The sequence below is a fragment of the Epinephelus moara genome, chromosome 12 (assembly GCF_006386435.1).
Source record: "Epinephelus moara isolate mb chromosome 12, YSFRI_EMoa_1.0, whole genome shotgun sequence".
NCBI lineage: Eukaryota > Metazoa > Chordata > Actinopteri > Perciformes > Serranidae > Epinephelus > Epinephelus moara.
The window spans coordinates 28,575,900-28,588,532 of NC_065517.1; the positions used below are offsets into that span (position 1 = coordinate 28,575,900).

Sequence of the window (12,633 nt, forward strand, 5' to 3'; positions counted from 1 at the left end):
TTACAGTAAATGAATCCCAGAATAAGCTCAGTCACAATCACTTACTATATAGAAGAAAATAAAATGCAGTAGATAAGTTGGATGGATCTTTACCTACTAAATGAAAATCAGTCTTGAGATGTAAATTGTAGCCTACACATATTACCAAAAAAAATCACATCAGCCTTTATGAGAAATTAAAAATACATTTGATGCTTTTATTTTGAAGGAACAATCCGGTGATATTCTGGTATAAATGTCTCTGGCTTGTCAGACCTGTGTGTGCACTAACCTGGAATATCTATTATATTTTGCTATGAACTTAAATTTCATTTTTGCTTTTGATTTGGGTGATGAGTTGGAGATTTATTTGTATGTATTAGACATTTATATATTACCTCATGAGTCATAGTGTCACTACTCATAATTAATAATATGTGACAAAAAGTTTTAAATGTAACTAAAAATGTTTGTAATTATGGTAGGAAAAATAGGCTATCTGTATTAAAATGGATTAAAACTGTATTTGATTTTTTTTAACTTATCATTTATTCAACATATAATACAAAGACACAAAACACAGAACATAATATACAATACAGAGGAGATATTTGCATTAAAAGTCACATACTTAACCCTATTGTAGGTTTTCTCGTGCTCATATTCAACAATAGTAAATACATCTACACAAGTGATGTCATTTCCCATAGTACACCTTGTATGTCTGCACAAAATCCATACATTAAAAGAGCACGGGAATACACATGTAGACCAGAACAGTATCAATAGTACCAATGGTATTTTGAAATTTTTAAAATATAATTTGACTTTTTCAGAAAATAATCAGGAGCATTTACAAGTACTGTACTTACTTGATTATCATTTCTACTCCACTAAATTACAAAGATAAATATTATACTTTTTACTACTACATGAATGTGGCATCTAGAGTTATTTATGTTGTGTATGAAGATGTTACATATAAAAATATGATCAGTTTATAAAATATAGGCCTTGTTATAGATTAAACTACACAACAGTAGGCCTGTTTACAGTAAAAAAAAAACAAGAAATACATAGAACACAGTGCAAAATAATTAAAAAGAAAAAGAAAGAAAGAAATAATTAGACATCATTAATTAAATGTATTGTTATTTTCCTAAGGATTAAAAGCTCTCGACAATATGATGTTCCTGACTCAGTTAGCCAGGTAGTGTCTAAAATAGCATGCAACAATTTTGCTGAACATTTGTTAATAAATAGCAATAACCAATGCCTATGACTAATTGTTGTTAAAGGGGCTCAGTTACAGTAGAGAAGCAGCGGTGAAATAAAAAACAACAACATTCCTTTCCTTTGATGGCCCAAAAGTGTTTGTGGTTTCAATAGTTAACTACACAAAAATGGCAACAAAAGAAATAATTTATCTACATGAATTATGATGCAAATATGAATGTAGGTAAATTACTAACAAGCTACAGTGAAATGTATTTATTTTTATTTTGAATTTAAAATATTTTTGATGTAATATTGGATTTTTAATAGATGTAGTTCTTCACAAGTCCAGCAGGGGTAGCACTTGGACATTTTGTATATTGACCGACTAACATTAAGTCCAGCGAAGAAGAAAACGAACTGTAGAAGAAGAGGAACAGAGTGAAAACGAGAATAACGGCCTGACGCAGTTAGTTGGTGGCGTTAGGAATTAGGATAAACCGTGGAGTAATGGTTAACTGTAACGGACTTTGGATGCTGCCGTCTACACCGGTGTACAAGGTCTGTGTTTTGAATGTGGCTTCCAGGTAACTTCCAGGTTAGTGTTGAAGAGGAGCCGCTCCGAGCTGTTAGCGAAATCACTGTTATTTTATCTCGTTAAGAGGAATGCAACGGCCACCGAGCGCCACTTCTCCTTAAGCCCACTCGATGAACATGAACTCCATTTTTACGGCGAAACAGTGTTGTGCATTTTAAGCTAGCAGTTATTTTACATCATGGCGACCGACTTTGTAAAGACTTTTGTACAGATGTGTAATTACCTCCAGGACCCGCGCCATGTAGCGAGGTTTCAAAATATTTGCGGCGTTAAAGGGACATTTCCGGTTAAACCGACGGATAGCGGAGAGTCGGAGCCGGACTGTCCCGGAGTGAGAAAGAGGGTGCAACAGGGGGGACAGAGCTCGGACGTTAGTGTTGTGAATGGAGCAGCCGGGGATGCGACCGCAGCGCAGGTTAACGGGATGCAGGGTGACAGTACCGCCAGGCCTGATGGTCCATCAGATGCAGCTGATGTTGACCCAGACACAGTCAGAGCTAAACCTCTCCGGAGAAACTCCCTGACCGGGGATGTGGGTCAGGAGTTCCTGATCCACAACAAGTTTCTGTTCTACCTGTTCACGTTTGGGACTGAGCTTGGCAACGAGATGTTCTTCATCGTCTTCTTCCCCTTCCTCTTCTGGAACATCGACGCGCTGGTCAGCCGGAGACTCATCGTGGTCTGGGCCTGGAACCTGTTCGTGGGACAGTCCACCAAGGATATGGTCCGCTGGTCCCGGCCGGCCTCCCCTCCTGTGGTGAAGGTGGAGGTCTTCTACAACTCCGAGTACAGCATGCCGTCCACACACGCCATGACAGGGACAGCCATTCCCTTCTGTCTCTTCATGCTGACATATGGACGGTGGCAGGTGAGCCCCACACAGCCCAAAATGTCAAATACAGGTGAAAACAAATAATTTAAATGTAGCAGCTGTAGACAGAAGACATGCAGTTTATGTAGCAATGTGCAGCTTGAGTCCAGCCAGGGCTGGATTGGTACAGGGTGAAGGGGTCAACTACCTCAGGGGCCCCAAGGGCTCCAGGTTCACGGTTTGTCAAGACGCTGCAATTTGATTAACTGTATAGTGATGGGTAATGGTTTGCTTTAGAGGTGACATAATTGGTGAGTTAAATGGTTTGTCAGTTTACAGAAACTTTTGATAATAAATTACTCCTTTAGAGGAATACATTGACTCACAGAATGACCATTTGTTAGTTAAATAGTCATGCCATATTTCATATATAAGCCATATTTCCTTGAATTTGTGAAGCAAGCTTTGTTTTCCTTGCATGCCACCACAGAAAATAGGTAACAATAATTTATTGATCAACCAGGGATCACGTTTGACAACAGCTAAACTATGTCAAAACATCTGTTTACAAACTCTTACACAACTTCTGCAGCATAATCCAAGTCTCATTTATTCACTCATATGCTCAGAACTTCCCAAACACATGCATTTTCACCATTATCAGACTCTGGCTTTGAAGAGAGCATTAATAAGCACTTTCACTTCAGTTTTAAGCATGTGTGTAGGAAGTGCTGAGCATACGACTGGATAAACGAGACTTGGATTATCCTGCAAAAGTTGTGGAAGAGTTTCTAAATGGATGTTATAATGATGTAGTTTTGCTGTTGTTAAACATGGTCCCCAATCAATAAATCAGTATGTTCACTGTTTTTCTTGGAGGCATGCAGGAAAAACAAAGTTTTCTTCACAAATTATAGGTAATATGGCACGCCTAACTCATACATAAATGCTCATTTTATGGGTGAAGTATTCCTTTTACTATTGTTTTAAAGCAAAAATATCCAGGATACATCTTGATTATTTTTGGATAGAAATCACGTTGGTATGGCTTCTGCTTTTCTCTGTCTATCATGATATGAATCTAAATGTGTTTGAGTTTTCTACATCTGAGAGGACAAAACAAGCAATTTAAATACGTCAACTTGGGATTTAAGAAAGGGTGTTGTTGTAACTATTCTGTAGTTGCAGCCCTAACTTGCTTTTCAAGTACTGGAACACAATATAAACTACAGGATTTCCGTCAGGAAATGTTTCAGGCAAGGTGGTCAGCTACCCAGATTCTTGTTCATCTCATATCCCAACAAATTCGACTGCCTGAACAATAATCACACTCGTAAAACACACAGCCTTTCATGTGTGAGATAGCACTTATGCTTATTTTCCCTGAAGGTTTGTGTTTTATTTCCCTAAAATTTGAAAGTATTTCATTATGTTAGTGCCATGTTGGAAACCCATTTACCCATTATGTCCTGTTTCATGTCAAAGTGTAGTTTTGATACCTTTTTTTTTTCAGTTAATGTTATGCTCACATAGATCATGTGTGTTCAATTACACAAAGTAACTAACGCATTGCACACCAGGGGAGCATTCCAGCTGATCTAATGGGTACTTAAATGCACCAGAATGTATACATTATGCACAAAGAGTGGAAGGACCGGGGGATTAAGTAGGGCTCAGTGTGGAGCTGAAAATGTTATGGAAAACCAAGCTGCAGCCATATATATCTAAATTTACCAATATCTCAATGCTACGCCAGTGTTAATGCTCTTTCTTATCGCTACATCAGGCCTTGACCCATGGTATACTAACACGTTTTGATAACCCACAGATGAGGTGGCCAGATGCACCAAAGTCCCACATGTTCAAAGGCCCAGAGAGCGCAGTTTAAGATGTTGAGACAGTTGGAAAATCTTTCCATCATACATCTCTATGTGTCTGTTTGTTCAGATAAAATCTAAGTAAATAAGACCAGGGTTCAAGAAGCACACATGGCACGTGCCCTGACCCGGTAAAATACAATAAGCTCCACATGACATTTTTCTCCAAAGCCCGCCCCCCCCAGTGCTGAGGAGGGTCAGTGGGTCAGTCCGGCCAAAGGAACAAAAAAAGCACAGACTGCCTTTTAATCACGTTTAATCTTTGTTGCACAGTCTCGTATGGAGACAACAAACATTCCTCTGTTCAAGCAGACTGTTAAAACATGACAGGGTGAGTCAGAGAAGCGCAGGTGAGGAGTGAAAAGAGGTAGCTTTGTATTTGAGATGAAGAAAGACTCTGAAGACTCCACTATTCTACAGTGCTATAGAGAGAGAGAGAGAAGGGACCAGTGATTGCATCAAAGTGAAAGTATCAAGTCTCAGCAAACATTTTGGTCTAAAGTAGCAGCAATTCAAATGAACAAGAAGACAGTCAGGGATGAGAGGACATAATTGTTCCCGTTCCCTTTTCAGGTTAAGATGGAGGACGGGGTTGGGAGGGTTGTTTCACCGCCTTTGAGCTCAGGGAGAAAAGAGTGTACTGTAGTTCAGTATCAGCCAGGTCAGAGAGCTCAAAGCCATGAAAGTTTTCCACCCACTGATAGGACTTATATGTTTAATTCCATGACTAACTTGACAGCAGGCCAAAATAAAACTTGGCTGATGTCGGGTTTGTGTGCCCTCTGCACTCTCTGCTCTAAGATCACTTGTGAGGCATTAACCTCCATCCCAATCTTTCGAGTTGACGTCATCGATAACTTTAGTAACTTAAGTTATACTACCTAACCTTAACCGTAAGTGAAAGCCTCTATAGTTATGCATTGTGATGACTCACAATGCATTCCTGTCCTTTGTGTAATGTCATGTACTGTACATCCTGTGTTTCAAAATTCTTTAGTTATCTCTGTTAAAATCAGCTTGTCCCTGCATGCTGTGCACTGCATGTTTAATGTTAAAGAGATGAATTAATGTTATTTCTCAAAAACTTTTTTTTAGTTTGACTTTTTAAGTGTAGATTGTAGAGCCCTTTTAATGCGTCGCCACCAGGAAGGAAGAGCTAAGAACCTCATATGCCCTTTTTTGTTGTTGTACACCCGCACACAGGCTTTAAACTGAATGCAGGCAGTCTGGACTTAAAGGGACAGCTCGCCCCAAATCAAAAATACATATTTCTCCTGTTACATGTAGTGCTGTTTATTGGTCCGGATTGTTCTAGTGTGAGTTGCTGAGTGTTGGAGTTATGGTGTTTCCAAGCGCAAAAACAAAAAAATACACTTTGGAGAATGAGGTAGTGGTGTGTTTGAGGAATGTCTTTATCATATGAAACTCAAGAAAAAATGCAGGTGCTCTTAAAGAAGAGGGTCAACACATGGGAAGAAAGGTGCCTGAAGTTCATTTTTTCTTCCAAAATTTTTTTTTATAAAACTCAACAGCAATGTCTCTTTCCAGAAATCATGACCCAGTTACTCAAGATAATCCACAGACCTTGTTGTGAGCATTTTCATGTAGAAGCAACTTTCAAACTACACCCGCCAATCATATCACTGTGCAGAAGGAAGTGTGCATCTACTCAGGGACAAGAGCCTTGTGATACCACGTGATGTAAAGATTAATGGCGTCCTCCTAAGATAGCTAGCTCAGTGGTGCTAGGTTAGCTAGCAGTAGATGCACACATCCTTCTGCGCAGTGATACGGTTGGGGGGTGTAGTTCGGTAGGAAGAAAATAGTTCCTACATGAAACTGCTCACAACAAGGTCTGTGGATTATCTTGAGTAACCAGGTCATGATTTCTGGAAAGAGACATTGCTGTTGAGTTTTTCAAATTTATTTTTTGGCACTTTGAGCACCACAGTCTGAGTGCCATCTGGTTCCATTATATTCAAGAGAAGGCAGACATCTCTACGGCCGATATCTCCAACACCAAAACAATCTAAATAGATAAACAGCACTACAGGTAAGAGGGAAAATATGTACTTTTTATTTTGGGGTGAACTGTCCCTCTAATGGTGTTACAAGACTCATTTGTTAGCTGTGTTAGCGGTCAACCAGACTCAAATATCTCAACACCTATTGGATGGGTTGCCATGTCGTTTGCTCCAGACATTCATGTTTCCTTACAATGAACTGTGATCACTGTAATCAGCATGCTAATGTTAGCATTTAGCTTAAAGCACCACTAAACACAGCCTCACAGAGCCGCCAGCAGGGATGAAGATCCTTGTTTGCATGAAATTGTTTCACAGATATCAGCTGAATGTCTTCTGTGGTTTTTCTAAAGCCACCTTTGTAACACCAGTGTTCATTTTCTTAATGTCATGTCTTTATGTCTCTCTCTCTCTCTCTCTCTCTCTCTCTCTCTCTCTCTCTCTCTCCCTCCTAGTACCCCTTCCTCTTTGGCTTTGGTGTGGCTCTCAGCTGGAGTGTCCTGGTCTGTGTAAGCAGAGTCTACATGGGAATGCATTCTATTCTGGTACGTATATTAAATGAATAATCCCTCACTGAAATATGAATTAACCAGAGAATATAGAGTGAAGCTTCCCCACCTGAACACTTTCCCTTGACTTACACCTATAGTTCAGCTCAGGATGAAAACACTTGTGTCTTCCTCAGCTCTGTCTGTTTAAATCACCTGTGAATATTTTACATTTCTGTAGGTAGACAGATCATTTAATTTTTAACATATTTTAACATCACTGCACAACCTTAATATGCATGACATACACTCATGCCCCATTTTACATGTTTAAAACAAACACATGACCTAGAGATTTATCATTTGTGGGACTATTATGCAACGCCAATAAAAAAAAATCAAAGCCAGGAGATAAAGCTAGATTAGATTGGTCAGGCAGCTGACGTCAGTGGATATTGTTTGTGTTTATGTGTGTAACAACAGTAACACCTGTTTATCAGTCAGCTGCTCACCTGATTTTTATGTTCATTTGATGATGAAGAAACTGATGCTGAAAGAGCTTGGACTTTGTGTGCATTACATCAGTTTGTTGGCACTGATGTAAAGAATGCCGTAGTGTATGTTGATTTTAACGTCTCGCGTTAGGTCTGCCATTAAAACACAATGAATCATAAATGAGCTTTAAAAGACTTCCAGTATATCAAGCAAGTTTCTTTAGAGTGCAGATATGAGTTAAACTTTTTAGCTTTCATGGCGTACACGCATGGTTTATAATGCTTTATGTCCCTGTGTTGCAGGAGGTAATCACTGGCTTCCTGTACAGCCTTCTTATTTTAGCGTTTTTCCAGCCAATTTTGGACAAGATCGACACCTTCTACATGACAGACCACTTTGCTCCACTCGTGATTATCGTGTCACACGTGAGCCTGGGACTTGTGGCTTTCTCCCTGGATTCCTGGAGCACCTCCCGGGGCGATACAGCTCAGGCTCTGGGCACCGGGGTGGGAGCTGCTATCGCTACCCATGTGAACTATCAGTTGGGGCTGCTGCTGGATCCACCACTGTCCTCACTTCCTCTAACTTTACCACCGATCAGTGTCGGCATGGTGTTTCGCTCCCTGTTGCGCTTCGTCATCGGTGTCGCCGTCATCCTCGTCACGAGAATGGTCATGAAAGCGGTGACCATTCCGTTCTTATGTCGAGTGTTTGGGCTGCCTTCAGATGACGTAAGGCAGGCGAGGCAGCACATGAAAGTGGAGCTGCCGTACCGTTACATTGTCTACAGTGTTGTTGGTTTTAGTTGTGTCTGTGTGGTGCCTGTCCTCTTTAGGTTTGTAAACCTTGCCTGAGTGTTGTGTGCAAACTGTCATATACTGCTGACACGTTCACCTACATGGTGAAGGCAAAGAGCACTTGGAAACATGCTGCTTGTCTTGACACAAGATAAAGGATCTGACTACAGAAACTCATTTAAAGGATACATGTGGTGATATTCTGTATTTTTTTTGTATTGTCATTACACCTTTGTGCCAAAGAGCCCCAGTGTTGTCCAGAAATATTTAAAACACGAGTGTATCAATCTGCGGCTGAAAATAGTCCACAACAGTATTTATTTCTGTTTCACTATTAATGGCCTAGATGTTTAGGCAATAGTTTAGCCTTAAAAAACATTTAAAAAAAAAAACATAAAAAGAAACTATATATTTGTGACCCACTTTAAAAAGTTATGTCCCAAGTAGGAACCAATCAAGTATTTAAACATTTGAACCTTGAGCAAATTGATGCGATTTCTTTCAAAAACATGGGGGAAAAGGCAATGAGCAACTCGGTAAAATATGTCTCAAAAATTGCAAGAAAAATAATAGAAATAATTTTTTTAAAATATGGAAAAATTATATTCATAATAATAATTATTATTACATTTTAAAGTTTTGTTACAGAATTATTATAGTTTTTAAGCACTCTTTCCAGGTAGTTTTCTTGTTTGTTTGTTTTTAACTTTATTTTATTTTTACTAATTTTCTTTTTTTTTAAATTTTTTTACATTTTACTAATTTCTTGCTAATTTTTTGGGGCCATTTTTTATTTTGCTGCTCATTGCCTTCTTCCCATGTTTTTTAAAGAAATCAAGCCAATTTACGTGGGTTTCAAAGTGTTAAACCAATTTGTTTTTCCTCCGCTTAATGTCTTGGCCTCACAGTTTAGCTCGTAACTTGTCATGGACGTATGTGCGCTACGTTCATGAACATGAAGATATAGCAGGCTAACATCCAAACAAGAGTATTGCAGGAAAGGCAAAAGTTGTTTTCTCCTAGGATCTCATAGTTTAGGTATTTTTGTTAAAATTGTAGTATTTTCATAGAATTATATATATTTCAATTAATTTATTAAATTCTATTTTAAATATTTGGACGTTCCTCCGCGTACCACTAGAGGGAGCTCAGTTCCACTAGTGGCACAAAGTGAGAGCCAGTGCACTAAACCGTTGTTAGTTTTTGGCCTTTTTCTTGGGATATGTTGACAATAACAACAATACAGAACATCACCAGCCTTATCCTTTAAGATCCACCTGTGGTCGACACATTTAAGTGTTAACTGGAACTTTGCAAATACAAGATCTATCATATGTACTGTAATGATGCTTGCATTCATTAACGAAGAATCTGTTGTACATTTCCATCATTGAGCGAAATATATAACAATATGTTATTGAAGTATTCCATGCTCTAAGAATAAACCAAACCATGAATCAGTCATGTGTGAAGTCACTTCACTTCTCATTTGTGGTCGTGCTGAAATCAAATCAGCCTGGAAGCAGTAAAATACTCTAAGTATTTAAGCTCACAGGTGTCTGAGTAGTTAGACGACCTCTATTTAAATCTGAAAGACTGGAAGAGCAGGTCTGTTGTATCATAAAGATTTTTCTACATTATAATAGTCAGCGTTATATCATCACCTCCTTTTTGTACATTTTTGTGCTTGTTTTAAAAACATTTGTGAAGCGCTCTGAATAATCATTTGAAAGCAAACAATTAAAATAAGATATTTTTGATAAAGATTTTGCCATCCTTACTAACTTGAGCTGAATTGTTAATCTAGAAAAAAAATCAAAAGGTATATTATTCATACTCGATTTCTAAGAATTACATTTAAGCAACATTTCAGCAGGATTTCCTTCAACATAAAAACACTGACCCAAGCACTTGTCTGAATGTTTTGATTGTTTATTTGCTGTTGTAACCTTACAATAATGGTTTGTTCTAACATTTATACATACAAGTATTCATGGAAAAATGTATAGGTTTATTATTACCATCCATTCCCACAACTTTTTTTTCTGTCATGCAAGGAAAAAATATGGAAACAAGGAGAATAAAACCTTCCAAAAAAGGACAAAAAACCTACTTTGAATGCATTTTATTTTGAGAATTGCTCTGAGTACGTCTTTCTTGGCAGGAAATGCATCTGGGATTTTAAACTAGTTTTTACACCGCTTTTGAGTACTGTGAATATGGATGTTTGATGTGCACATGTTATATTAGTTCATTGGAAGCAGTCTGCAAGAAATCAGTAATTAGAAATAAATGTAGAAGAAACTTATTTGAAACTAGGCCTGTTACCGTGATGACAACAGAAAAAGTCAAGTAACGTCAAATTTAATGAACCTTTGTTGAGTTCAGTTCTGCAAAAATCCAGACCAACAGCATTTTTTGTTTTGTCAATAGTGAGGGAAGGCATGCTGTGTTGGCAGTGAACGGTCATGTGTTTTACTCCTGCAGCACACTGAATTCATGCTTAACCTTTGAGCAACATAGATAAGGTTTTAGGTCATTATCTAGTTTGTAACCCACGCGTACAGTCAGCCCAATCAGTGGTCTTCTCTGTGTTGCTAAACTGAACTTTGGGTAATGGTTACCATTATACATTTATAAGCTCTTAATGTCAGAATTTCAAGCAGTAATACTTAACTTAAAAAAGCAGGACTGATAAGAATACATTTTTCCTTAATGGAAACATTCCTTTTTGATGCAGATGTTTTATAATGAGGTATTATTCAAGCACTATTTTAAGCCTTTCAAGTATGTCCAAGCTCTTGAAGCCGAGCCACTCCCAAGTACCCACAACCATTAATAGCCTCCTTATATAGGCCCGTGCCCACTTGTTTTTGGTTTTTAATACTGTGGTTGTCCAGATGTGGCTCCTGTCTCCTTAGAAATCGAGGCCATGGGACACAAAAAGACTCAACATGCTTTTGTGTGCGAAAATAATTCCTTTATATCTGGTAACAGTAGATTTTTAAAGGGGAACACACAGAGATAGAATGAGAGTAGAACGGCGATTGGACTGTTTGCTGTGGTCATTTGGCTACTACAAAAGAAAATGCGATTGTTGCTGGTTGTTATGGTGACTGACAACACAAGTTAGTGGGGCCGTAAAGTGTGTCACGGTCACTAGTCTGAAAACTCCATATCGGCCTACTCTTATGCCTATTTTCCTTATTAAACAGCAAATACAGCCACACACCAATCAAAGTTTCTGTCTTTCACCGACCTAAAACTAACATTAGTTTAATTGCCTTGCTAACTCAAGGTAAAACACACTTAATTCAAACTCTACAGAAACAAAACTCACCAAAACCGTCGTAGTTATCCTTGTTAGTCATCTAGTAAGTTAGTCCACTGTTTCAAACAAACACCATCTCTGGTTATGTTGCAATAAATCCTTAATTCTCAGCATTAAATGTGAAAATATGCTGATCTGCAGCGGTTTATCGCCGTCTCTGAGTTGTCCACTGAGCAGTGGCTCTTGCTCGTTATTTGGAGGCAGCTACAGTTCAAGTTTACATGTTTCAACAAACATGCAATTATTAGCAACAAAAAAAAAACAGGGAAGTAACCGTAACAGTGATAATTTAAAATTAACTCGTTGCTTATTTGAAAACGTAGCCTAATATTTCACTGCTCATTCGTTCTTTACTGCAAAGCCTCACCTCAATGAGTATGCAACTCACAGCAAGTTAATTTATATGTAAGTTTATACAGACGTTAGCCTGTTACAACGGTTACAATGGTAAAGATACACATACAAAATGGCCGCTACTCAGTCCATTCTACTCTCATTCTTTTTCTATGCGGGGACGCCACCTAAATTAAGAATTCCAACATGCCATTTCCATGGCTGAGGAAGGTTCAATCAATATTTCTGAACATGAACTACTCTCTCTTTCAAAGGAGTCTCAAACTAGTGATGTCACAGGGTACAAAGTCTGGAGGTGTTCCATAGACAATGAATGGGAGCCTAATTTTATGGACCCACAGAATGTTTGTTTCCTTTATTTTTTAATACCCAAAAGTAACTTTTTTTTTTTCATCGTAGTGTTTGTAGTTATGAAACAAAAAAACCTATACCCATCTACTCATTTCCCTTGGTGCTCTCAGTGTCATCTAGAACATCTTTCCCTGTTCATTGTGAGCACCTCCAGACTGTATACTTGATGACGTCACGAATTTGAGATTTAGCCCTCTAGTTTTGGGATTTAGGAGAGTTGTTCATGTTTACTAATATTTTTGGACTGTGTTAGACCACATGATCTACACGTATGAATTTTGAAAATGGGCGTAGTTCACCTTTAAGAGAGGAA

The 12,633-nt window shown here is 38.3% G+C and overlaps 1 protein-coding gene across 1 annotated transcript; it reads left to right on the plus strand.

Annotated features, from left to right (window-relative positions):
- Positions 1-1,604: 1,604 nt before the first annotated feature.
- On the plus strand, positions 1,605-9,744 carry LOC126398455 (sphingosine-1-phosphate phosphatase 1-like). Its single transcript, XM_050057811.1, has 3 exons — positions 1,605-2,660; positions 6,960-7,049; positions 7,790-9,744. Exons 1-3 carry the CDS (start codon positions 1,971-1,973, stop codon positions 8,339-8,341), a joined length of 1,332 nt encoding a protein of 443 aa, XP_049913768.1. The 5' UTR covers positions 1,605-1,970; the 3' UTR covers positions 8,342-9,744.
- Positions 9,745-12,633: the final 2,889 nt, after the last annotated feature.